This window comes from Poecilia formosa, unplaced genomic scaffold, assembly GCF_000485575.1.
Source record: "Poecilia formosa unplaced genomic scaffold, Poecilia_formosa-5.1.2 Scaffold74, whole genome shotgun sequence".
Classification (NCBI taxonomy): domain Eukaryota; kingdom Metazoa; phylum Chordata; class Actinopteri; order Cyprinodontiformes; family Poeciliidae; genus Poecilia; species Poecilia formosa.
In genome coordinates, this window is record NW_006800013.1 from 687072 (window position 1) to 713277 (window position 26206).

A 26206-nucleotide genomic window follows, 5' to 3' on the forward strand; every position below is an offset into this window, starting at 1 on the left:
ATAAAGTCATTTTACAAAGATCGCCCGCTGCATTTCACAGCCTGGGATTTATCGTGAGGAGTATTTCGTTTTCTAAGAACCAGGTAGTTTTCTTGCCCTGCCCTATTATATTCCCGTTGTAAAGCCAAATGTATCCCAATGCATATCCTCATACTGCAGACACAATGACTTCATTGTTTGTTTAATAAAGGAAATCACAACGGTACCTAAACAACTATACAATTCTATTCGTTGCCGTCACCGATTGATTAAAGCAGGACATCTAGGCCCTGTTGACGCGCCGTTTGAAAACGTATCACTATATCTGCACCGCCTTGCTCTCCCGGGCTACAAATGGTGCGCACCCAGTCACGTCACTGCGCAGCTGCGTAGATGAGGTAATAACAAAGATGGCGGCGCTGGGCACAGCGCGTTGCTTGTTTCAGAGCTTTTATCGGGTTAAAGATGTACAGAGGATCAGGAAAACATTGCTTAAATGTAACGCGAGAACGTTCTGTGATGAAACAAGTGTAAAAGGTAGCTTTTATTTTTTGAGAAGGCTATTATGGTTGAATAATGTTAATTTTTTAATGCTGACCTTGTAGCTTGTTTCGTTAACCCCCACTACAGGCTTTGCAAAATATATTGTCCGAAATTCGTATTTTACTTCAATGTAAAGAGGCTAAAAGTGAGATATTGTGTAAATCTATCATAGTTACTACATCTATTGAAGCTAGATGTGTGTCTTAAAACAAGTTATAATGCTACATTGGGTTCTCTAAACCTTTATTTTAAGATATGATTAACTGTTATAACCCGCAGGTGGTGCAAAGCCCCGGTTCACAGATGCAGCTGTGCAGGACATCCTCACCAGGATAACTGGACTGGACCTGCAGAAAGTCTTCCGACCCATTAAACAAGAAATGAAGCCGCCCACCTATAAACTTATGACGGATGAACAGCTGGAGCAGGTAACCATTACAGCTCAGTATCACACACACCTCATAAATTTAATAATTTTAATCCCCCGTGTGTGCTTTCAGGCTATACAGTTTGCCACAGAGGAAGCAAAAAAGCAACTTCAGATGCCCCCCGTCCTTCCAGAGAGGAAGCCCATCAACGACGTCCTGGCTGTGGATAAGATCCTGGATGGCATGGACACAGCCAAATATGTTTTCACTGACATCACCTACAGCATCCCACACAGGGTACACACACTTTACTGTTCCTCTTTGTGCGGATATTTTACTAAGTGGAGTTAAAATAAGTACAAATGTCCACAATTGCTTTTTTACTCTGTTCAGGAGAGGTTCATAGTTGTACGAGAGCCTGATGGGACTCTTAGGAAGGCGACCTGGGAGGAGAGAGATCGTCTCGTTCAGGTCTATTTCCCCAAACGGGGCCGGAAACTGATGCCACATGTCCTCTTCAAAGAAGAGAACCTGAAGGTGGGCAGCAGCCTAATGGGTTTAACCAAATATTTTTTCCTTCTGGCTCTTTGTGCTTCACAAGTTTAACCTTCAAACGCTGTTGCTGTGTGAAGTTCTGATAACCTTTTTCCTAGACCGAGTCAGAAATCTTAATATTTCAGTGTGTTTTCTAAACATGTTGTGGTCAGTATATATGAGACCATAATATCATGTGAATCTTTTCCAAATTTCTGCTTTGGACAAGATTCCAAAGCAGAAATTTGGAAATATCAAATCCTTTTTTTTTTTCTTTTTTTTTAACCAAGTTACATCTCTTTTCTGTTGCAGATTGTGTTTTCCCAGGACCGTCATGAGGATGTATTGAACCTGTGTCTGGTCCAGTTTGAGCCAGATTCTGCAGATTATATTAGAGTAAGTTTACACCGGTCTTTATTCTAACTAAAAAAAACTGGAAGATAGGAAATTCTGTTTTAACAGATAAACAAGAGAGTGTCTGAAGTATGGATAGATATTCTTTTCCATTCCTTCATAAAAAAAGAGAACTGTGTTAAACCTTTCTCCTTTTTTAACTTGTGAATAGCCCATAAACTATCTATTAACCACATGGTTTTGTGCTGAACCACAGCTAAAAGCTCCAGAGAAGCAAAATGCTTTTAAAGAGTTGGTCACTATGAAGGAAAATCTGTTTATTAAAAATTGGAACCCAGAAAGTACTAAAAGTATCAATTGGTCTGACCTTCTCCAGGATCTTGGTTTTTCAGAGTTGAATGTTTGATCCGAAGAGAATTTTCCTGATCCAGTATGAGCAATAGTCACTGACTTCCTGTTCTGTGTAGGTGCACGAAGCCACATATGAGGACCTGGAGAAAAACGGCAAATACAATCTTCTGCGATCCACCAGGCACTTTGGAGGCCTGGCTTGGTACTTGGTCAACGCTCGCAGAGTTGACGGACTTATAGCAGACATGCTGAGGAGAGACATGTGGGTTGTTTTTTTTTTCATATAATCCTATAAATACACACCTATTCAATAAATTAAAATATTATTGAAAACTCTATTTCAAAAACTTTATTTGTAAGTGAAGCAAATTATATAGATTAATTACACCCAGACGGATGCTTGAAAGCCTTTATTCTCGTTGGTTATGATGATTTTCCGTTTATAGCCAATGAAAACATGACATTTAAAATTACAAGGTATCCACACATTGTTAAAAAGTCTAAAATTAAGATCTAAAATGTCTTCAGTTTAAAGTCGCATTTAAACATCCTCATTCCATTCTGTGGTTTGAAGTGATTGAGGCTACTGCTGACCAGCTGCTAATGCGTCAAACCTAGCTGGCTAGTCTTTGGCAGTGGTTCACTTCTGTTGCCAACCCATACAATGCCTTGTGTGAATAAAAGAAGCTTGGCATTACTATGTAAAATATGGAATTTTCTTTTGTACACTTGTATTGTCTTAAATTTTGTTTATGATGGTTTCGAAAAGCATTAAGTCATTAGAATATTACATCTGACTGATTAAAAATATACTCACAACCTTAATAAAAAGTACGTTTAAGACCTCCTCAAAAGTTATTTTCCAAAAATTTGACAAACGAGACTCATCAGGATATGTATTCTAATTTATTGAACATGAGTGTAGATGTTGCACCTGCGGGGGAGTAGCAGTGTTTTCAGTCTGGGTTTGTGTCTGCAGGCTACAAGATGCCATCAGCCTTGTGTCTCTGTTCCATATGGTCCATCCACACAGTGAGTCGGCTCAGGAAGCCACCAGCCAACAGGCCACCGGTACCGACCTCCTGAAGGTGAGGACAACTTGGCCAGGATGAGAAATATTTACTCTCCATTTCACACCACCACTGACTTTGCGACGCGACTCGTGTTCCCAGTGAGATCTCAGATTTAAAGCAGGAGTTGGAAGAGTTCATGTCAGGGCTGCGTCGACAAGGCGGGGACTTTTTCAGAGTCCATGAGAAATCTTTTTTTTTTTTTTTTTTTTTTTTGTCTCAGAACTGCTTATTATTGAAGATGCTCTGAATGGTATCTTTGTACAGGTGGATTCTAATAAATTAGTATAGCTTTAAAAAGTGAAATTATTTCCATTATTAGGGCTAAGGAATAAATAATTTTTTATGTTTTTCGAGGTCTAATTGCAGGAAATTCTGAACCCACTCCTTGGGTTCAGGTTAGGCCTGTTAAAGACTGTGATACTATGACCATTAAAGCACATGTTGGGGGCATCGGCAGGTACAGCTAAGATGCTTCTGACACTTTCTTGATTCAGGAGTGGCTCAGAGATATGAAGGGAGCAGATGTCTGTGTGCGGTCTTTCTTAAACTCTGCTTCACATGGCACATTCTTTTTTTAAACTTTTCTGTTTTTTTTTTTTTACTCCTTTGTGGCATCAACTATGTTGGTGTTGTCAGCTGAGAGGAAGCATTTAGATAAGCTCCTCTGTTCTCTTCCTCGTCTCCCCCTCACTCCTCGTCTCCCTGCTTCTCCGACCTTCTGTCTTCCCTCCCATCCTTGCCCGTCTTTAAAGACACGAATAAAGGAATGCTGGCCTTGAGTTGCCACTCCCAAAGATATAAAGGCGCTCTGAGATGCAGATTCCACACACGAGCTTCACTTTCATATCCTCCCCACACCATCATTCTCAGAAGTGTTTACATATAAGGACTGCTAGCCTTCATTTTATCTGTTTATTGAGGTTGCTTATGAAATGAAATGGCATCAGAGATATTGTGCTTTATTATGACACTCAAAGATGCTTTACATAAAATTATTCATTTCCATTCACACACACTTTCATACGCTGATGATGACAAACTCCTATTATATTGTTGCAGAGAACAGTTGATGTAGAAGGCCTTTAAAATTTGCTGCTGTTGCACCAGCATTTCCACACTGAGACAATATTCTACTAAACTTTTTCCTTCCACTCAACCTTCCATTGATATGCTTAAATACAGCACACTGTAAACGGCCATCTAATTCAGCAGTGACCTTTAGAGACTTATCCTCTTCAAGGAGGATGTGTGTCTACTTTGCAACTGTTGAATCTTCACTCTTCATTGTGATTATGTAGGCCATCGTATTTCTGTTAGATGATGTAACATTGTAGTTTACTGAGAAACAGATCTTGGAGTTTGTATTTGCTGTAAGCCATGATCAAAATCCTCTACTGCAAAATATTTCCACCATAAACCGGTTAAGATGAACGTTTAAGAAAAATAATGCTTGGAATCAATCAATACACTTTTCTTATATAAATTAATTTCTGGCAGAAATGAACTCTTATGCAATGTTATGATTTACTGTAATGCACGTGTACCCTAGAAGACCATCCTGGATGTATAAACAATATACCTGGACTGGAGTTTATTAGTAATGCTGTCCTGTGGTGTTTGTCCCTGCAGATCTATTCTCAAAAGGAGTCTCAGAGGTCGGGCTACATCGAGCTGGCTCTGCAGGCCTACGAAGAGAAAGCCGCTGAAGGCTCGGCTTCCTAATGTCCCAACATCCTAGTAACAAGCTGAACTTTTACTTCAGAAGTAAAATGTTACAAAAAGCCAGAGCTGAAGTTATGTTCCACATGAAACACGACATTCTGTTCTTTGCCTCCCTGGGTCCATCATCACTGAAAGGAAAGCGTCGATCTAAAGACTCAACTCCAACACTTTATGTTTGCAGAGACTTTGTTCATATATGCATTTCATTTAAATCACTGGAATTAAATTGATGTATGTTGCAAAATGAGCTTACGATATGTTAAGGTAAACTCAAGCTATCCCGGAGAATAAAGAGAAATTCATGAGGAAAAGCTCATTAAAATCATCTTTCCAGTCCAGAAACACATCCATTTATTTTATTGAAAAAAAGAGATGAGCAATAAAACTAGTAACTGAAAGGTAGAAATGACATCAATATGGTTCTTTGATTATAACAAGTTATATTGGTACTGGCTTGGCGGGGTAAATCTTTCCCAGCCCTAACATTATGAGGCAGACTGCAGAAGTGAATTATGCTTATTCAACATTTCTGAACACATTTTGTACTAAGTTAAGACTGTCCTGCCTGTTAAAATACAAACTTTTAATAAAAGTTATTCATAACACATCAACAGTAATGTCTGAGAAATAGAGGTAGGAGTTCTAACTACATTAAGATGTAGACCTGAATTTTCCAGCTTTCCCCTTGGCCTTTAAAGTATTGAACTAGTCTGTATTTGACCCACATTTTAACTCCTTTTAGTAAAAGAAAACTTTGGTTGGTTAGCTTTAAAAATGGCACTTTTAGTTATTTGGTCTCGAGAAAATGTCCAGAATAATGTTGCTTCTACTATTCACCCAGCAGATTCATGTCTGAGGTGTCGATGTCCTCCAGTTCAAAACTGTCCAGATCCAGATCATCAAGGTCCTGGAGAATAAGAGAAACGTTAGGTTACATTAAGGACCTTACTGAAATTCCCCTAATTTAATTTCTAATAAATAAACCCACAGTTTACCTCATGGTCGATTGCTTCCTCGAGATCTTCTGTTAGGTCATGTGTTCCTTCAGAGCCTGCTTCCTGCTCTGCCACGTTCGCCTCTGCTGGGTCGTCTGATCCTTCTGGTTCAGCCTCAGGAATATCGCCCGCTTCCGACCCATCCTCCATCTCTGCTGGAGGTTCTGCAGTTTTCTCCTCTTGTTCTTGCTCATCCTCCCACACTGCGACCGGCTTCAACGCCGCTGATGCATCTTCATCTGAGTCTAGCGATGAATCGAGGATCGGATCTGAAAAAGCCTGGCCCGCGACTGATGGAACAGCCAGCAGGGAACGTTCTGTTGGTTCTAAAGAGACGAGCTCCTCTACTGCTACAGGTAGCTTCGCAATTGGAGTTTCTTCTGTTGCTATAGCAACCAAGGGAACGGTGTCTGTTTCCAGTTGATCAGGGCTGGATGTTTCCTCTAATGCTGCAGATTCTGATGCAATTACAGACTTGGCTTTTAGATCCGTGCTAATTAGCTCATCATCTGCCGTTTGTGTTTCTTCCTCTCCAGATGCCGTGATATCTGGCTGAGCTTCAGCTGCTGAAGCTACGCCCTGATCAGCCACCTCATCAGATAAATCTACACCTTCGACTGGACTGGACTGTACAGCCTCTGAGTCTTTGGCAGGAACCTCAGTGCAGGGTTTCTGGATCAAGCGTTCCTCTGGAATAAGTAAAGTCTCTGATTTCATGATGTTTTCCCCTTTAACTCGACACTCAGACAGTGCTGGGTTTGACTCAACATAGTCTTTGGTGGCAAAGACAGACAGAGGAGCTTCCTCTGGAAAACTAAATATTTTCTCTGTCTCCGGAACAGGATCAGAAGGAGGCTCATGTTGTATTGGAATGGGTTCTTCCATTACCGTTGCTTCTGAAGATGCAGCAGGGCTTTCATTCATGCTTCTCTCTGCCTCCTTCAAAACAAACACCACACAACAATTAAAATACTGCATGACTTCTCTCAATTAAATCATGGCTCCTACACAACTTTGTGAAAAAGATTTTTTTTTTCCCATTTAGAACAATAGGCATTTACAAGAATCCCTGTAACAGATCCTGAAATGCCATGGATGGCCACTAGGTGGCGATGATTACACAGAGGTCAGGTGTTATTGCTTTGTTGTCAGTCAAGAACTATTTGAGTTCATGCTTGAAAAACTTGGTTACAACAGCAAAAAAAGGTTACTGTATAAGAGAAACACTCTATTGTGATTTCTTTCAATATATACAAGGAAATTCAGTCCTCACAAACACTTTATAACAATCTGTTCCAATCACAAACTCAATTTACACATAAACAAGAGTTGCAAATGCAGCCTAAAGATCTATCTGCAGATCATCTGGTTAGTATCTAAAAGAGACCGCAAAGATGCATAGAGTTTTCTCCTCACCCCTGGCTCAGTCATCTCTCCTTTGGTGATAAAACCTTTGGACTCCTCCAGAACATCACGGTCCTCGTTTGACTTGAGAACAGAGAAAAAAAACAAAAAAAAACAAGCAAAATTTATTTCTAGTAATCCATCAATCCCTTTTCTACTACCTGTTGAAGTGTCTCCCCACAGTCTTTGGGCGCAAGGTGGACAAAAAAAAAAAGAAAAAAAAAAACATGCTCCCTAGTTGGATTAAATAAAACAAAAAACCTAACCTAACTTGGCTGCTTTGAACTTAAGAGGAATAACTCATGCACGAAGTAAGAGACCCTAGAACCAAAAACCTTACCATTCTGAAGCAACGGTGCTAAAACGTCTCTAATTAAAGCCTATGTGTGTCATTTTAAAGTTTTTTTTCTGACAATGTTTGAGCTTAAACAGACCACTGACCACGATGAGGGGGTATTCTGCAGCAGGTCTGACCCCAACATGAGTCTCCTTTAGGTACTGCTCAGCCAGCAGAGCTTGCTGGAGGCCAGGGAACAGGTTGTTGTACTGATCCGGGACAGCCAGCGCATCTGCTGCCTTCTGGTTAACCTTGGACATGTTCTCCTTCCACAGCTTCACCACCCTGGAGGAAGAGAGACAGACCCAGCTCGCACCAGTAAACCTTAAGGAACAGGAGAGCTTTTCAACTTTATTTGCATCCTGACCTTGGGAATTTAAAAGTTACAAAGTAGTTTATGCAGGAGTTCCACAGAAACAGGATTTGGAAGTTAGCCATTCAACAACATGGGGAAAACCGATTAGAAACACCTTTACCTTGAGACTTGGCTGGGCATGTATGTTCTTGCCAGGAAAGCAGCCTCTGGCAATCGATCAGTTTTAATAAGCAGCTCCAAACATTTGTCAGTTCTGCCAAAACAAAATATAAGAGTAACAACACGCCAAATGTTAAAAGCAACAAAAACAGGACAAACTGTTCCAGAAATACCAACCTTCCTTGAATGAAGTAGGTGAGGAAGGCCACGTTGGTCTTCCCATCTTTCTCCGCTCCCTCGGCCAGTTTCCCTACTATGTCTGCCCTGCCTGAGGCGGTTGCCAGCAGAAGTAATCCACCATAATCCTGAGCTTGGTGCAGACATTCCTGAGCCAGGCTGAACTGCCCCTTTGTAGAGGCAACTTCGGCCAACTGCTTCCATCTATGCTCTGACTGAAGCCCCCAACACGCAAAGGAGTCAAAGAGACAACAGAAAAGATTGTTGACTAAATAATAACTCTCCATCTCTTAGAGAGTACACAGATGTGGCAAAATTCACATTTTACACATTTTTGTACTTCCATCTGGGTACTTCCCAAATGAAATTACCACACACTTAAAAAAAAAAAAACACCCAGTGGTTTTTTTATTTATTTATATATATATATATATATATATATATATATATATATATATATATATATATATATATATATATATATATATATATTATACAATAAGTTAACGTTGTGTCTAGAAAATGAGCCATTTCAAAAACCTTCTGAATGTAATGTCACAAATCAGCAGGAATGTCCCTCACCTAGCAACCCCAGTGGAGCCCAGCCCATTACCTAGCAACCCCAGTAGAGCAAAAGCAGATTTGGTCAGCTGGTTTTACCACTGTATGCACCGTACTATGGCTGCTGGAAAAGGCAAGCGTTTTGTTGTGGACTTACTATCCAGATGCCATTTGCTTCGTTATTATTGGTTGTGCAAGAAGCTCTACTAACGCTTTTCAAAGATGTACAGTTGTATAATTGCTCATCTGTTTGCAGCCATTTTCAAGTGTGAGTGTAAACATTGATTTGGGAGAGCTCTTCTAGCAGCAGTTTATTTGGATTTAATGTGACAAGAAGACTTGAAACAGCTCATTCTGAAAGGGGCCCAAATAGGATATGCTAAAATCTCATTAGCTAATGATGTTGAGCAAAAAATGTAACGAACATATTTTATATAGCACATTAACCTATCCTAACACATTCAACTAAGGTGACCTGTAAACAAAATCTGTAAAGGCTTAAATTAATATAAAATTTTCAGATTTTCATTGTTTCATTGTCAAACATTTTTTTTAGAAGAAAAATGACAGGTCAGAAAAATTCTGGTTGAATTTGTTTCTCTCTTATCAAGGTTTTAAAGCGGTGCTGAACTGCAGCCATACATCAACATAGCATGAGGCTTTCTCTGACCTCTGCCTCCAGTGCCAGTTCATGCGCCACCCCCAGCTCGCCCAGCTGCAGAGCAAGCTCAAACTTGTGTTCCAGGTCAGTGGACACAGCCAGCGCCTGCTGTCTGAAGCCCTACGAAAGAAAATGCATTAAAAAAAAACATTAAACTTTCTTCAATAACACTGAAACAGAGCTGCCATATGACCACAGTTAAATGTGAGGCAGGTATAAGGACAAGGAGAAGATGCATCCTTGCCATAAAACAGAACATTTTAACCAGAGGTTTGACTGCATCTGGCTTCCTTGTCTTTTCTAAATCTTAAATCCAAGTACAACATCACTAGGTTGGCAGTAAGTTCAAGCATGGCAGCAAACTTCAAAAGGACAAATGCTGAGAGGACAGTGACACCTGTTTCTCCAGGAAGTGGGCGACCCTGGTCCTCTGCTCCACTGGTATTGTGGGAAGGACCCTGTCAGCCATGGTGAAATCTTTCCTCATGACAGCTGTCTCATATTCCAGCACAGACAGCAGCAGGGAGTAACTGATGACGTTGAGCTCCTTGTCTCCTAGATAGAGACGGTCGTCCTTTGGGATGTAGCCCAGCAGATACATGGTCCTATTCAGAGTTTTTACAATGAAATGGCATTTTAATGCACCTTTTATTTCGTTAGCCTATAAAAGCAAATGAAAATGTGCTACCTGTCCAGGTGAGCAATGGTTATGATCTCTCCTCCAACATAGTAGTTGAGTCTGTTTACGGAGCTGGTATAGATGAAGCAGTCTCCGACCCACAGACCTGTCTTTACAACCTCCTGGACCTCACCCAGTACCTGGGAAGCAGAAGAACCACAACAAACAGAAGCCATGAAATGAAAACTTAAAGGAAAGACAATGAAGTTTTCCCTTTTATATCAGCATCTTACGATAACATTTCACAACAAACCACCAGAAACAGCTCTGACCTCAAACGCATCTTCTATCCCATCCTCTGTCAGTGTTTCTTTAGACTCCTGTGCTGCTGACACTCGCTCTGTCAGGTAGCGCAACACAAAGAAGGACTCTTCTGTAGCAATACACACCAGCTCCCCAGAGTCAGACCAGAACATCTGCAGGGACCAATGAAAGGCTTATGAAAAAGCTGCAGTTAATTTAGACTAGCACTAAGGAGATTGTGACAGACATGTTTAGGCAGGATCTCAACACGGCGGATCAAACTGGAGCTTTCCCAGTCATAGAAAGCCAGTCCGCTGGTTGACCTCACTCCCAGTAAGAAGCCACCAAAGATGCCTGATCGGAAGGGATAAAAATGAACATATCAATTAAAGTAGGAACATGTGGAAGATTATTTTCTTTGCCATTTTTGTAAGGAAAATTCCTTTGTGGGTTGCAACCGTTAAAAACATTTCAGTACCAGACAAATTTTGGTGGAGGTGGTGTCAAAGCACAGGGTGACATACTGGAAAAAAAGGCTTGGAGGTGACTTCAATGCTCCAAATGATCAAGAATAGACTTTACTCTAAGTGACAACCCTATACCATTTTTAGGGACCAAATTCCATCCTCCAAGGTGGCAAGACTTGTCCCCTCGGGGCAGAGTTTATCAGGTTTACCACCAGAATTTGGGAGTAAACCTGATAAACTCTCAAATTTATAGCAGTCCTGATCTTAACCTCACTGAACATCCTGGGTCAGCTGTTCGCACCAGAGTGACCAACATAACCACATCAGCTGACTTGCAACAAGAACCGGTTGAGAAGTGGTACATCCCCCAGTTCAATGAACAACACCCAATAAGGGTCAATGCCAGAACATGCTGTTCGGCATTGGCAGACAGGATTTGACGAGTTATTTGTTGGTGCTACCAACATAACCAACTCTGCTGCTCAACCCTGAAACCAAATTTTCAAATGTAATGTCATTTAAAGGCACCACATTTAAACAACATAAGTATGTTTACACTTTTAAACACAGATAAAGCACTTTGATTAGCCAGTACAGTAGTACATAGATTCAGTTCATTTTACTATTTGAATGTAGAAAAAAGTGATTTAAGTGGCAAAAGAAACGTACCATCAACCCCAAAATCAGGGTTGAAAGTCTTCTTCTCTTTAAAGTTTTTAAATATTTTCACCACGCTATTGCCCTCCCTCGTGGCATACCTGCACAGAAACAAAAAAAAGGTGTGTCATTTTAAATACTGGATTTATGCTGTTGGAACAGAACTTTGGACAATTTAAACCCAGTGAGTTGGATTAGAGAAGAGGCTAAAGGGAGCCTCAACAGTTTTCAAAAGCTGCCATTTTGATCTTCCTAATGATCCATTCAGACTTCACTGAACCTCTTCAATTGGGTATAATTAATAAATGTTCAGATGGTAAAATCATGGTGTATAACAATGGGATGTTTTAATGACTTCACACCAGGACATCAATCAATCAATCAATCAATCAATCAATCAATCAATCAATCAATCAATCAATCAAATTTTATTTGCATAGCACATTTCAACAGCAAGGCATTTCAAGGTGCTTTACCTAATTAAAGAAGAAATAAAAATGGCATGTGACATTAATAAATAGATGAAAAGTAAAGATAAAAACATTGTCACTCAAAGAGGAAGTATGAACTGGAAGTCAAGTCTTGTTTTAAAGCAAGCATCTAATGCTAATATTATCTGTATATCATCTGTGGCACAGTTCTGACATCTTTAAAAAGGCAACTAAAGTCTTAACCATTTTCATTACTTCTGAAATCCAAACTTTTAATTCTGAAAAAAATACAAAAAAGTCAGTTTAGAGCTCAGTGATTAAACTTTTCAACAACAGTGGAAACGGCGAAGGAGCTATAACTAAGAAAAAAAGTACAAACTTTACCAAACTTTTTACAAAAACTCTAACCTTTTTTTTTTCTTTTACAATATTTCAATAATAAATATACTTGTTTTAGAAAGGGAACACACACACACACATATATGTATGTATGTGTGTGTGTGTGTGTATATATATATATATATATATATATATATATATATATTTATTTTTATTTTTTTTTTTAAATGCTTAACAAAAAAGGACTTCCTTTAATTGGTAGAACTTACTGTGAGGAGTCGTGTGCCCAGACAAACTCCTGAGCAGAGCCAAAGCTTTTGTTCCTCAAGGCCATCGCGGTGTAGATGATATATTCCCCATCTCCACACACCACTACAAATCTGCCAGAATGAAACGCACACCACATATGTATCCATTTAGAAATCTCAGACAGAATACCTATCAAGTTTTGTTAAAATGAAACATGACATTGACTGTAACAATAACAGATATGAGGTTTCACTCAAACCATCAGCATGTATAGACACAATTTTACCAGCACTAATGTCAAGCATTCCAGTTTACACAAGCTTGCCTTTCCATTCGAAATGGAGATGACGACACTTAATGTCAAATTTAAAAAGTCTCCTGTTTGGGTCACGTATGATGACTGCTTTGGTTATATTCCCACTCTGCAATGGCTCACCTGCCATTGGGGCTGTGTTGAATGGTCTGTGGGTAAATCTCACAGCTGCCCATGTCTTTGGCACCAAGTGGGAGCTTCTCTCCGTCCTGAATCTCTGTCTCTCCCAGCGTCTTCAGGTTGGCCTGCTGCACCTCAGAATGACGGGCCCACATGATTTTCCCACTGGAGTCCATGGACATGGCCGGCTCCTCCCGACCCAGCTGAAACAAGGTGAGGATAAATATAAATATGTGTTCATGAAAACGTAACAGTGCACTCATCTAAAGCTCTGACGGTGCACAAACCTTAATGATGATGCTGCCTTCATCATAGCCCAGAGCTATATTGTTGGAGCCAGACTGCCCACATATACACCACACTCGTTCCAGCCCGTAATTAAGTGTGTTTTCAAGTCTGTAGGTGTTGGAGTGCCAAACTCTGACAGTGCCTGTGGGTGTGTCAAAGTGGGAAAGTGGAACCAGGTTAGTGTTCTCTTTGTGACCCAGTAATAACTGAGACAGGTTTTACTCACCGTCCTCAGATCCTGTGAGGATGACCGGCAGTTCAGGGTGGAAGCAGACGCAGGTCACATTCTGCACATGACTCTCCAGGGTCTGAACACACGTTTTGTTCTGGCAAATAAAATCAGAAGAGACGAAGGCTTTACCTGGTGGTATTAATACAAACCACCTGAGGAAAATGCCGCTTTCAGTTTTCAGACGGAAACCCACGACTCACTTTCTATCCTTTGGAAAAATGATATGGTTTTATATCAAAACTGCTATTCTGTTTTCCAAATTGCCACGTCGATTTATAGACGTCTAGATATTGAAAAGTGCTAGTTTCACCAGTATTAAGCATGTTGTTTTTAGCTGAGTAGGTTGTTTACACTCTCAACTTTCCAGGAACTAATGCTGCGTTCAAGTTTTAGTCAAAACTGGGAATCCAAATTCGGATTTCCCACTGGTAAACCGGGAGCAACTCCAGATTAAACTTTCCAAATTAAACTCACGTTTGTAGGTGTCAGCAGGTTCTTTTTGAGAAACAAAAGAGGAATGTTAGTCAACTAATATAAACACAGCTGGATCTCAATAAAAATGTGCTTTTGCTCTTGGTCAAAAGATCGATGCCTTTTGTAGCACTGGTTTAATGTAGATTTTATTTGAAGCTGAATAAACTTTTTTTTATCATACTTGCTCTTAATCTTATAATAGGTGCTCTTTTTTTAGGTGTACTACTTGAGGATCCATGTTTATATGCATCCAATGTGTGTTGGATTACCTGATAATCCCAGATCTTCACAAGATGATCATCTGCTCCTGATATAAGGTAGGGCTTGTCTCCTCCGTTATAGTAATCAATGCAGTTCACTCCTTTCTCGTGACCCTCAAGAGTGAAATTGGGAGACTTGGAGCCCAACTGCCACACCTACAGTACAGCAAGATGACTTGTAGCACTAGTGTTTTAGAAGTATAGTTGTAGTTTTAGTCTGTGCTCACCTATGTTTGTGTACCTTAATGGTTCTGTCTAGAGAGGCACTGGCAAACTGGTTGTTGTCTTTAGGGTTGAAGACGACCTGCATGACGTAGTGTGCGTGTCCCTCAAACACCTGACAGCACGTCCACTTTCTGTCCCAGTCCCACAGTTTGATCAGCATGTCATCTGGAAACACACACCGCTCGTCAGACAACTCAGTAAATGTTTACATGTTGTCTTTGGACGACTGTATTTTGCATGACTCCAGGTAGGCATTTCCTACCGCTGCTGGTGAGGACAAAGGGCTGCGTGGGGTGCACAGCGACGCAGCGGATGTAGTCGCAGTGGGCTTCAAACATGAAGACCCTGTCTAGCGTGTTGTAGTTGAACACACGGATCTGCATGTCATCCTGTGGGCAAGCGAACAGATTTATCAAAACATGATCCCAATTCAGTCCACAGCAGCAGAATAGCTGCTTTTGTTCTGCAAAATTAAGAGTCACAGAAAAGATTTGTGCACAAACTTTTATCCAGAAACCACTTACTGCTCCGGTAATGATCCAGTGTTTCCTGGCTACAAACTTGGCCACTCTAACAGGCAGATCGCACAACTCAAAGGATTTAACAATTGCCTAGGAACAGAGAAGCAAGGTCAGACAGTATTACTGAAGAGTTCATGCCACAGAAACCTTATCAAAATGTATCATTGTAAGGGTTTTTTGAAGGGATGCACATGTACATACTTATTTTATTGTATCTTTATATTAATTATTTAAATATATAAATAAGGTCTAGGCTTAAGTCCAATTGGTCAAGATTGGAAATTTGATCTGTCTGAACTTTGGGCGACAAGTGAATCCTTTTTGTTTTACTGAAAAATAAGCATTCTTGAGTGAAATGTTGGAATAAAATTAGGAGGGAGTGAGTCCGAAATGACGGGAGTGGTTCATAGACACCTGTGTTTCATGGTTCCAGACGACAACAGTGCCGGTGTAGAGGCTGAGCACCATCCACGGCTCAGTGGGGTGCAGGTCGGCACTCTTCACTCTCTCTGACCGAGCTGTCAGCCTCCGCTGGATGTCCAACCTCAGAGGCTGGTTAATATAAGAGACAATAAAAACGAGCGGGGTCAACATTGTGCATCGGCTAGGCTGGAGGATGCTCCTCTGCAGCTTTAAATCACGTTCTGGCTTTAGTTAGGGAGTGGGTGTGTCTGTTCTCCCATACCACATTTTGCATGCATGCCTGCCTAAATTTGTTTTCACATCGATGATTTCTCACCGATCGCACGACATATGAAAGAATAAAATATACATTCCAACACGTTGAGTTTGTTAAGATTTTCAAATTAAATGCTTATTATGAAGGTTCGATGTATATATTAGTAATTTGTTTATTTTGAGCTGTGAGAGTTTACTGTACTTTTTTCTAAGTGCCATTAAAGTATAACAGGGTGGCGAGTACAGTTCTGATAATAACACATTTTTAAACTGTGACGTGATAAATAGTTTGTTTGGGACACCTACCATGTCTCCACGTCAGCGTGTGTCTCAGTTACAGTCCAGGGAGAACCCACCTACCATCCTGCTGCTGTGCTGCTTCAGGTCCCTCCAGTTAAACGGAGAAAAGTTTGATTATCATGCTGAAGACAATATCTAAACAACTTCCGGTGATGCTTTTCAAAGTAAATACTTTGCCCGAAGTGACGAGTAACAAAATTAACGCCTTTAGCAAAAAACGGGAAGAACAAACATAAACAAAACTATAAACTAGGAGAAAAATGTGTTGCGCATGAATAGCTAAGTTAAGATTAAGTTTTATAAGCTAATATGGTGAAGCAGCTCTAACGTTTATCAGTCTTACCTGTGTATTCAAATTCATACTCATGAATATTAATTTTGAGTTCGAACATGGCACAAACGTCACCAAATCTGCATTTATTTAAGTTTAACTCGTAATAATTTTTGACAAAAGCTCTTTTAGCTTCAGCTGGTTAGGGGTTTGTGGATTCTTTGTTGTCTCTTTCAAATTGTTTTGTAAGCATTTACTTTGAAGATGAGAAATTCAACTTCCTGTTTTGTCTGTGTCGACGCAAACTTGACTTGACACTTTTTTTTTTACTTTGCAACGTGGATCTTTCAGCGATTTCAGAACACTTTGTACCTGCAACTCGTACAAATACTGATGCACGACAATAAAAAAAAACTGATTCTATTTTAGGAATGTGGTGTTTTGTCGGCATTACATTAAAACGTTTAGTTTAGTTTAGTTTAGTTTAGTTTAGTTTAGTTTAGTTTAGTTTAGTTTAGTTTAAATCAGCTAATGCGGAATTAGATCTGTCTCGGTTGTAGATAATTTACTCTGGTTTTCCAAGGTAATACCCACTGAACTATTTTTGTTATTTTGTCACATTGAAACAGTGTATTTTATGTATAGTGTATTTTATTAGAATTTTACAACTCTCAATGGCAATATTTTCTTCCAGGACTGCATCTGTCTTCTTATCAAGTCTGACCTATGTCACTGTCCCGACTAAGAAAAACAACAACAACAACAACAACAACAAAAACTTTCCCACAACATAATGCTGCCTGTGACACCAATTAAGACTATGGAGAGGATGTTTGGAATGACCCAAGAATTGTTGACTGTGTGTTCTATAACTTTGTATTTTGTGTGTGTATGTATTTTTTTTATGATGTAAACCACTTTGAACTGCCATATTCCTGAAATGTGTTATACAACTTGATCGATTGATTGACAGTATGGCCACATTTCCTGTTAGGAACCTTTAAAACAAAAGATTTTGAAAAAAAAAAAAAAAAAAAGTTCTGTTGTGTGTTTTTTTCTGATTAGACTCCAAGAGTCCAGCTTTTACTTATGAACAGTACACCTGAAATATAAATTTTATTACTTTCTAATTCAAGTCAGTTTCAAAATAAAGGGTGATAGAAAAATAAAACGATTTTGTCTCCCTCTGGCGTTTGAATTGTGAACTTTGAAATCTACATAAAAATCAGAAGGCAAATGAAAGCATCTTATATTTTATATAAAAAAAAATCTTACTCTGAAATTTAATTAGTTAAATTTGAAATTAAACTTTTTATTAATTCATAAATCGTTAATACCTTGAACCACTTCAGAACTTTGAATTCACTCCTGATCAATTGCTAAGGTATTTGGGGTTGAAACACAAATTAGTATTTCAGATTAAATTCAGGAGTCACTGATATATTTTCCTTTACATAATTTCTCAAGAAATATTTTCAGAAAAATGTCTAACTGGAAAGCGAGTGTAATTCTTTCACACACTGTAAATAAATCTTTGCATGTATGCAACCTGTTGAAAATGATTTATAAACGGCCTTCAAATCACAGTTTATGAAACAAATAAGCGGAAAATTTTAAATTTTCTGGTAAAAATAAAAAATCTGATAGACCCAATTTATCGCATGCATGCTATCTTTTTAAATGTCAAAACAAATTAAACAAACATACACACATGCTTTACTGCTGTAGCATAATTTCCCACAGAGAAATGTAAAATAATCAGTAAGAAGTAATGGTTTTTCACAACATCACTTGAGGTACTATTACTGGTAACCTTCTAAACTTAAAATAATTGTAACTGAAATATTCATACGTTTGTAGCTTACATTTGCAGCCCTAAGACTGTTCAGTAATTTGTGACTTGTGAACTGATGCAGAGGCTCTTTTCTTTTACCCTCTGGCCTGTTTCTCTTCCAGAGGCACGGGAATCTTGTTATGGTTAAAGGCATCATGAAAGAAGAGATTTTAAATGTTTGTCTTGTAGCTTCTTCCAGAAAAGTGAAAATGTGAAGACAGCTGGTCTCTCATTAAGATAATGATCCAACATGGCCAAATCAACACAGGAAAGAAAAACATTTGGGCTGAGCTAAAGGGAAGAAACAATAAGTGAGGAAGCACAACAGATAGCTATAATGCAGAAATTACCAAAGATGCCAACAATGCATAAGTTAAAAAAAAAAAGTAAATCAAATTCAACCAGAGAGATTCCAAGTCACTATATGCATTCCATTTGCCGTTACTATTGATGCTCAACATTATTGCGATATAAAATGTATGAGTGCCTTTAAAATAAATACATTTATTAAATTAAATAAAAAATATTTTGTATTTATTTTATTCTTAAAAGCACGATTGTTTAAACGCTAGGGAGCGATAACAGACGTTAAAAAGAAGAGTGGAACCTGACAAACTACAATTTTAATTGCCTTGGGAGTTTGCTGAAAACTGCACATAATGAATATATTTTTCGAATTCGTTTTTAAAAGCGATGATCTCCCACATCTGTTGTCGCTTTGATGTGAACCTCATGCTCTGTCACAGTGTTCATTTTCAACCAATCAGAACGTTGCCTCTTGTAAAAAGACGTATCAGAATAAAAGACCTACTTCCGACGCAGATGTATTTAATTGCCGCACCAATATCCGTTCACAACACTCCTGCCAGTGGGACAAGATTCGGCAGCGTTTGTCTTTTGTCCGATTCTTAAGTCATCTGGCTTCAGAAAAATGGTGAGTATTAATGTTATATTTATGGCATAGCTGAATTCCTAAAAGTCTATTGTTAAACTGATGGGAGACTTTTGAGGAAAATTGCTTAGTTTGCCTCGACGGATTAAAACGGCTATTCCCTGTTTTGTTTGTTTATTTATTGTTTTTTTTTTTTTTTGCTGGCTATGTGTGGGGAGGCGACGCTCTATTTAAACTGCTTCTTAGAAGTTGTGTGGTCCTTTGGTTAATGGAAGCTACAGTTTTTAACTTCAGATGGCTTCATTAAGCACCCCGCGTTTGTACAGAAATGACCTCCACGGGTTTAATCAGCTCCACCTGTGTCCCTTTCAGTCAATGAACCAGGGCTTCTATTATTGGGTTGTCAACTGAAAACCTACTTATCGGATTCAAGGCTCCAGTTAAACACATTTCATTCATCAGATTCAGATATTACAAGAACCCTTATTGTTTGCTACGGGAGGAAAAAGGCAGCTTGCCCCAAGGGGTTTGAGGCCTTGGGATGTAATTGCATCAATTTGTTTTTTGCTCATAACTCTTTCATCTTACTCCACAGCGTGAATGCATCTCCATACACGTTGGTCAGGCTGGTGTCCAGATCGGTAATGCATGTTGGGAACTCTACTGCCTGGAACATGGGATTCACCCGAACGGCCAGATGTCCAGTGATAAGACGATTGGTGGTGGAGATGATTCTTTCAACACCTTCTTCAGTGAGACTGGCGCAGGGAACCATGTTCCCAGAGCTGTTTTTGTGGATCTAGAGCCCTCAGTAATTGGTAAGCAGATCACTTGTTAAGCTTCAACAAATTCTCAACCCCAAGGTTGCTAGAAGTCTAAGTCAGTGTCTGTCAGATGAAGTGCGCACTGGCACCTACCGCCAGTTGTTCCACCCAGAGCAGCTGATCACTGGTAAGGAGGATGCTGCCAACAACTATGCCCGTGGACACTACACAATCGGGAAAAAGATCATTGAGCCGGTTCTGGACAGGATTCGCAAACTGGTAGGAAATCTCTGCAGTTTTATTTTAGGTGAGCTGATGCACCTGTTCCATATTGGTTTCCCTTTTTGTCGCCAGTCTGACCAGTGTACCGGACTTCAGGGCTTCTTGGTTTTCCACAGCTTTGGTGGAGGAACCGGCTCTGGTTTCACCTCCCTACTGATGGAACGTCTCTCCATGGACTACGGCAAAAAGTCCAAGCTGCAATTTTCAGTCTACCCAGCCCCTCAGGTGTCGACTGCTGTAGTGGAACCCTACAACTCCATCCTGACCACTCACACCACCCTGGAACACTCAGACTGTGCCTTTATGGTGGACAATGAAGCAATCTACGATATCTGCTGCAGAAACCTTGACATCGAGCGCCCCTCTTACAGAAACCTGAACAGATTGATCAGCCAGATTGTGTCCTCAATCACCGCTTCTCTTCGTTTTGATGGAGCCCTTAATGTGGATCTAACAGAGTTTCAGACCAATTTGGTGCCATATCCACGCATCCACTTCCCTCTGACCACATATGCCCCTGTGATCTCTGCTGAAAAGGCATACCACGAGCAACTCACTGTGGCTGAGATCACAACTGCTTGCTTTGAGCCAGCCAATCAAATGGTGAAATGTGACCCGCGCCACGGCAAGTACATGGCTTGCTGCCTTCTGTACCGTGGTGATGTGGCGCCCAAAGATGTCAACGCTGCCATTGCCACTATTAAAAACAAGCGGTCCATCCAATTTGTGGACTGGTGCCCAACTGGCTTTAAGGTTGGCATCAACTACCAGCCACCCACTGTGGTTCCTGGTGGTGACTTGGCCAAGGTTCAGAGGGCTGTGTGCATGCTGAGCAACACCACGGCTATTGCAGAGGCTTGGGCTCGACTCGACTACAAGTTTGACCTAATGTATGCCAAGCGGGCCTTTGTTCATTGGTACATGGGTGAGGGGATGGAGGAGGGGGAGTTCTCTGAGGCCAGGGAGGATATGGCAGCCCTGGAGAAGGATTACGAAGAGGTTGGCGCAGATTCCCAGGAAGCTACAGTGGATGATATAGGAGAAGAGTATTAAAGACTTGTATTCCTTATATAAATTTGATTAATAAAGAATGGTGTTGCATTATTGCGCTTCTTGGCTCAAAGTGGTGATTTAACTTAAAATATCTTCTATCACTTGAAAGATGGTCTGCTTCACATGGGACAAGTGTAAAGCTGATTGGAGGTGACAAACTTGGGCTGTCTTAATATTACAAGTTGGCTCTTGTGTCAAGTATCTTTAAAAAGAAAAATTGCATGCATTTTGTGGTGGATAACAGATTATACAATATTAAACTTGGACTACCTTAAAACCTATATTGCATTGCTTTATGCACTTGGAGCACACAAAAAACAATACATTTTAAAATTAAGATGAAAAATAGACTAATTTTTGCATTTCCTTTTTCCTCTCCTACTTTGAGCCTGTTTAGCACTTGCCAGTGATCCCATTAGTCTGCTTTAAGCTTCTCTACAGCTCTAGTCTAAACAAAACTGGACCAAATGGGGAATATTTGCTATGTTTTTGCCTCTTAGTCTATTTCTCAAACCACATTTAAAATAAAAGCAAGCGTTCTAAGTATCAGTACATTTTTCTTTGCTTATTTACCACATAACGGCGTTCATTCACTTATTTACAGAGCTTGGACGTTAAAGGGATCTTAGAAAAATACAAATACTCTAAAATTTAGATTTATTTTTTAATACTTGCAGTCAGATAAAGCTTCAGGTTAGGCCAGAGTAGGACTGGCCAAGATATTTCCTGTCATTGACCGTTTAGCCTATATCTGACAAGTGGGGATGAGGAAGGAAGGAAGGGTGGGAGGGAAATTAAGGAATTTATAGCAGCATAACTATTAGCAATATTACCATGTGCTGCATATTTTTTCTTGATCCCCTATTTAAAAAAAACAAAAACAAATGAATGACACTGCCTAAAATTGCAAAGGGGAAACTAACATACAAAAACATCTTAATCTCCAACTGTATCTCTGATTTATAATGTCCAGAGATGTTTCAGGAAATTTGCTTGTTTTTTGTAAATTGAAAATTAAAGATGTTTTCTTTTTCTCCAGGTAAATATTGCTGCTGGGATGACTGAGTCAGTTTTGTTGGTTGCCTTGCTCACACACAATTCTGCCCACAGTCTATTTGAGAGTTTGATCTTTAATGGCTCCTCCAAAACATGGACTTTGTTGCTCTTAAACAACTTTATAAGTAATTTTACAAGTCGTTGTCCATTCAGATGAGCCAGTTGTCTCCAAGCCTTAATTTCCTTTATGATTTAATATTTACACTTAATATTCTTTTGCGTGAGGCCATCTATTCTACAAAGCTCACCTTTCACTGCTGCAGCATAGCACCCCAGAGTATTATGCCTCCACCACTATACTTTCTTCGCCAGGCTTGCAAAGTCATGATGGCCAAATCATTACATTTTATTAAATTGGACCACAGAACATTTGCCCACCAGGCTTTTTATATTTCTGTTAGAGTGATGGCTTCTTCCTCACTGAGTGGCTTATCAGCCAGTTGAAGCACAGGCCTCTTCTTTATGGATAAAGTCCCTCCATCTATAGTAGTATCACACGATCCAAACATGCTGAAGAACCTAACCCTAAAATACCATGATTGTAGAAGTGGACTTCTTCTCTTTGGATTGTTTCACAAAATCACAAAAGGAATCATTATGTTGGAGGTGTTGCCCTACAATCCATCTACAAAGCAATTTTGGTAGCATGTAAAGTTCTGAATTTAAAGAATGCAGACATAATTGACTGAAAAAAAATTGGTCTGTTATTCTGGGAGGTGGCAAAAAAAAATAAAACTTGTGATACCAACTGATCTAAAATAGGAAAAGTGGAAGTGAGATGAAGTGATGTGAAAGAACGTGATGCCTTTTTAAAAACAACACATCCAAAAGACAGTTAACGAGACATCGTTTCTATTAAAATGTTTTAATAAAGTTCACATTTAAGCACATGACACACACAGCAGTCAGGGTTTTACACATAATCAATCTTCCTCCTCCTTTTATTCCTTCTTCTTGAACACTTGGTGGCAGACTTTGTCGAGGGCTGTGATTTCCTGTAAAAAAAAAAGGCACAGACCTTCAAACTTGGAGGAATGTGATGCAACAAGGGCGTCTATTAGTTGCACAAGCAGGCAGAGCTTACATATATATATGCATGTTTCAAAAGCATTTTATTATTGCCCAGAGACATGAGGCAACTCAATGTGATGCAACTGGGAACGACTGGTTCAAGTAAATGAAGTAGAGTTCTTATGTTCAGTAATTAATGAGGAAATTAATGTTAAATTAATAAATTAATTCATTTATTAATGAGGAAACAGGCAATAAATTCACACCAGTTGCCAGTGTGTCACGCTTATTCTCACCAGGTGCAGCAGGTCTCCCTCGATCCAATGCTTCCAGCCGCGATTTTCTTTCTCCCCCTTCTGTACACAGACCAGCTTGTCCCCATCCCAGACAACCAGGCTCTGATATATCACATCACAGACATTTAAAGCAAAGACCAACACATTTAGAATCCAACCCCCCCTTCATTGACCCTTTGGTTGCCCCACCTTTACTTTCCGGTTGTCCAGTCCCTTTGTGTGCTCCTCAAACTCCTCCCCCACGGTAAAGTTGACCTCATAGTTTCTGAAGGTACTCAGGGTCTTGGTTTCAAACTTGTCTCCGTTCTGCACAATCACTTTTGTCTGGTGCAGATGGACGGCAATCTTCCTGGTGGCAAAGTCAATGTCTGGATTTGTGGAGAGAGGTCAGATGTGGTCAGGAAACAGACTCTAATGTATGTTTTTGTAAAGTTGTGAAAACTTCTCCTGGATGCTGATGGCATTTGTGAAAACACAGATGTGACAATAACCTGTCAAAAATCACCTTGAATTCAGTCAGAATAGATCTGAATGACTTTCTTTGACCCTTTTAGCATCAGGCTCTGCCACAGTGAACCACCCATCCTAATCGTTTAGATATTCATATCCTATTTGCCGTAAAGTGGAAATTCAATTTCTTTCCATCACTCTTACAGATGGGGCACCATATTTACCCATCTGACTGATAGTTTCTGGCCCATTTCCATAAGGATCTCTTTTTCCAATCTGCTCCAAGGAAATGTGTCTGAGGACTCAAGGATTACCCCGGATTTCTTGACTGAGCTCACTGCACTGTGGCTTGTTTTTTTGTGAATTGCAGACAAAGTCATTGTGAAAAATGAAAGTGTTTCTGGGGCTGATCAACGACTCGCAAGGAGGAGAGCCAGCTCCCGTCAGCTGATCCAGGGTCAGAATCTTTCTTTTTTCTTAGATGGGGAACGAAGAAAATGCAGAAGGGACTGAATCAATGTGTATTTGGCCCAGCAACAGACAGCAACTGCTCATAGAGAGGAGGTTAACTTCGCCTGACAGCAGCTCAATGAGGAAATGAAGCAGTTGCACATCACACCTCTTTTTTGCTTTCCTTTCTGTCCCTCTCCTACCAGCATTCTTGCTCTCTCTGTCACACTGGTGTTACATTTTCTGCAAAGATGTTCCTTTCTTCCTGACTCTATCATTTAGTATGGCACTCTGATTTGAGCAAGACGATTTTCATGATCAATTGAACAAGATCAAATTACATGCGTTGCATCAGGATGGAACTTACCGAGAGCCTTCATGACATCCTCGAAGTTCTCATTCTTCACCATCTCCCAGCGTCCATTGTAGTCTGCAGGCATTTTGTCAGCAATTAGTGAGAGGAGGTAGCAGCCTGCCTTGAGATATGATTTTCCAACGAAGGGAGAGAGTTCAAGGGCCCAGCCCTTTATATACACTTTGTTTCTGTGTGTGTGCTTAAGTGTGTGTATGAATGTGTGAGACTATGTGGACCAAAGGACATGGTCCGCCTGATAATTGCTTCAGGACATTGGAAGTGTGTGTATGTGGCATAAAGTTCATGCTTCCTTCGCTGCATTGTAACCACTTTACAGAACATGTTTTTCTGTGGCAGAACATCACAAGATGAATGTTGTTTTGTAGAGAGTGGACACGACTCTCTGCACTATAAAAATGCATTTTGAACAATAGTAAACTTTAGCTATAAAAAAATTCAATATATACTGGCCAGAATCCTTATTTGATTCTAAGAGGGAATCTGTGGAGGGAACTAAAGATTAGGGTGATGGCAAAATGCCATCCGACCTCAAAGACTCGGAGCTAATTGCAAAAGATTAATGGCAAAAAAATAACACACATAGCTTTGTACAACAAGCTTCATAAAAGAAGCTTATCTGCAAAAATATTTAGCCAATTTCTATGCTTTTCCTGTTATTTTTTTGTTTGTTTTTTCTGCATTTTCCTTTCTTCTAGTTTCTTTTGTAGATTGTCTCAAAATTTATCTTTGTCAGAGTATAGAAGATATTCCTGGGGGCAGTGAAATGGGTCAGGTCCATTTAGCAGTTTTTCTCATTTATGCTGGTGTCCAGCAGATATTTCTTATGCTAAGATGGTTGTGTGGGTTGTAATATGAATGACATAAGTATATCAGGTTAGAAAAGATTAATAACTTCCATAAGAACTCTGGTTAGGAACATTTCCATGTTATGGCACAAAAATGCACGTTTCTCTCCGGCTTTAGCTAATTCAGCCATAATGCTAATGCTAAACTTGCTAACACCCTAAGCTCCTTTGATGCTGCAGTTGCAGAAATGGTTTAAATGGTACATTGTAAGAATAGACTGCTTCTTACTAATTCAGTAACGTTTCATGCTTCAATCAAAAACCAGTTATTTTGGTTTTTTTGTCTTAACATGGAGGACAAACCAGATGACCTCATGATGATAACAGTGATGGTCCTTTCATGTCTTTCTGCAGCACAGAACCCAGCAAATGTTTCTGAACATGATATATGAACATGGAACACAAATGGACAAATATTACTTGTCGAAGTCTATAAATACTGACTTAATATAACTTTATATCAATTTTATACAAATGATTTATTTGATTAATTAAATTAGCCAATGTAGTCCAAAAAAACCTTTGAATTTAGCAAACTGTTTTGGACAAAAGACATTTTAAAGAGTGTTTTTTTTTTTTTAGCTGTTAAACATATGTCATGTCTACAAAGAAATAT

At 39.6% G+C, this 26206-nt stretch overlaps 4 protein-coding genes across 6 annotated transcripts; 2 read left to right on the plus strand and 2 right to left on the minus strand.

The window, feature by feature from the left end:
• The first annotated feature begins 383 nt into the window (after positions 1 to 383).
• On the plus strand, positions 384 to 5262 carry mrps22 (mitochondrial ribosomal protein S22). The gene is made up of 8 exons (XM_007555967.2): positions 384 to 516; positions 802 to 950; positions 1023 to 1187; positions 1284 to 1427; positions 1737 to 1820; positions 2246 to 2391; positions 3109 to 3217; positions 4832 to 5262. Exons 1-8 carry the CDS (start codon positions 390 to 392, stop codon positions 4922 to 4924), a joined length of 1017 nt encoding a protein of 338 aa, XP_007556029.1. The 5' UTR covers positions 384 to 389; the 3' UTR covers positions 4925 to 5262.
• Positions 5261 to 16123, minus strand: LOC103140709 (COPI coat complex subunit beta 2). Its single transcript, XM_007555966.2, has 22 exons — positions 16017 to 16123; positions 15447 to 15584; positions 15036 to 15122; positions 14774 to 14900; positions 14528 to 14676; positions 14296 to 14442; positions 13547 to 13646; positions 13320 to 13462; positions 13036 to 13235; positions 12620 to 12730; positions 11593 to 11681; positions 10704 to 10810; positions 10486 to 10629; positions 10223 to 10353; positions 9932 to 10139; positions 9544 to 9654; positions 8313 to 8527; positions 8137 to 8229; positions 7765 to 7945; positions 7336 to 7407; positions 5920 to 6858; positions 5261 to 5831 (listed from the first exon to the last, which is right to left on the minus strand). The coding sequence occupies exons 1-22, from the start codon at positions 16017 to 16019 to the stop codon at positions 5754 to 5756; spliced, it is 3573 nt and encodes a 1190-aa protein (XP_007556028.1). The 5' UTR covers positions 16020 to 16123; the 3' UTR covers positions 5261 to 5753.
• A 2809-nt stretch (positions 16124 to 18932) lies between these two features.
• On the plus strand, positions 18933 to 21162 carry LOC103140711 (tubulin alpha-1C chain-like). Of its 2 annotated transcripts, none has more exons than XM_007555969.2 (4): positions 18933 to 19049; positions 19603 to 19759; positions 19871 to 20050; positions 20126 to 21162. In XM_007555969.2, exons 2-4 carry the CDS (start codon positions 19652 to 19654, stop codon positions 21104 to 21106), a joined length of 1269 nt encoding a protein of 422 aa, XP_007556031.1. In that variant the 5' UTR covers positions 18933 to 19049; positions 19603 to 19651; the 3' UTR covers positions 21107 to 21162. The 2 variants fall into 2 exon arrangements, with proteins under 2 accessions (XP_007556031.1, XP_007556030.1); XM_007555968.2 differs by having other exon boundaries at positions 18935 to 19049; positions 19603 to 19825; positions 19902 to 20050.
• On the minus strand, positions 19123 to 24880 carry LOC103140712 (retinol-binding protein 2). Of its 2 annotated transcripts, XR_001662623.1 has the most exons (5): positions 24737 to 24880; positions 23659 to 23837; positions 23470 to 23571; positions 23042 to 23157; positions 19123 to 19133 (listed from the first exon to the last, which is right to left on the minus strand). XR_001662623.1 is itself a non-coding variant. In XM_007555970.2 (4 exons), the coding sequence occupies exons 1-4, from the start codon at positions 24807 to 24809 to the stop codon at positions 23104 to 23106; spliced, it is 408 nt and encodes a 135-aa protein (XP_007556032.1). In that variant the 5' UTR covers positions 24810 to 24880; the 3' UTR covers positions 23009 to 23103. The 2 variants fall into 2 exon arrangements, 1 of the variants encoding a protein (XP_007556032.1); XM_007555970.2 differs by lacking the exon at positions 19123 to 19133 and having other exon boundaries at positions 23009 to 23157.
• Between the last annotated feature and the right edge of the window lie 1326 nt (positions 24881 to 26206).

What these genes read in the sequence shown, in the direction of transcription:
- mrps22 (XM_007555967.2), top strand. Translation starts at nt 390, where the DNA reads ATGGCGGCGCTGGGCACAGCGCGTTGCTTGTTTCAGAGCTTTTATCGG. An exon ending in TGATGAAACAAGTGTAAAAG is followed by an intron (nt 517 to 801) that starts GTAGCTTTTATT and finishes TATAACCCGCAG; the next exon opens with GTGGTGCAAAGCCCCGGTTC. An exon ending in CGGATGAACAGCTGGAGCAG is followed by an intron (nt 951 to 1,022) that starts GTAACCATTACA and finishes GTGTGCTTTCAG; the next exon opens with GCTATACAGTTTGCCACAGA.
- LOC103140709 (XM_007555966.2), bottom strand. An exon ending in AAGGCAGCATCATCATTAAG is followed by an intron (nt 13,236 to 13,319) that starts GTTTGTGCACCG and finishes ACCTTGTTTCAG; the next exon opens with CTGGGTCGGGAGGAGCCGGC. An exon ending in GAGAGATGACTGAGCCAGGG is followed by an intron (nt 6,859 to 7,335) that starts GTGAGGAGAAAA and finishes TTTGTTTTGAAG; the next exon opens with GAGGCAGAGAGAAGCATGAA.
- LOC103140711 (XM_007555968.2), top strand. An exon ending in TCTAGAGCCCTCAGTAATTG is followed by an intron (nt 19,826 to 19,901) that starts GTAAGCAGATCA and finishes AGTGTCTGTCAG; the next exon opens with ATGAAGTGCGCACTGGCACC. An exon ending in TGGACAGGATTCGCAAACTG is followed by an intron (nt 20,051 to 20,125) that starts GTAGGAAATCTC and finishes TTTTGTCGCCAG; the next exon opens with TCTGACCAGTGTACCGGACT.
- LOC103140712 (XM_007555970.2), bottom strand. Translation starts at nt 24,809, where the DNA reads ATGCCTGCAGACTACAATGGACGCTGGGAGATGGTGAAGAATGAGAAC. An exon ending in GGATGTCATGAAGGCTCTCG is followed by an intron (nt 23,838 to 24,736) that starts GTAAGTTCCATC and finishes CCACAAATCCAG; the next exon opens with ACATTGACTTTGCCACCAGG. An exon ending in AGGGAGACCTGCTGCACCTG is followed by an intron (nt 23,158 to 23,469) that starts GTGAGAATAAGC and finishes TTTTTTTTACAG; the next exon opens with GAAATCACAGCCCTCGACAA.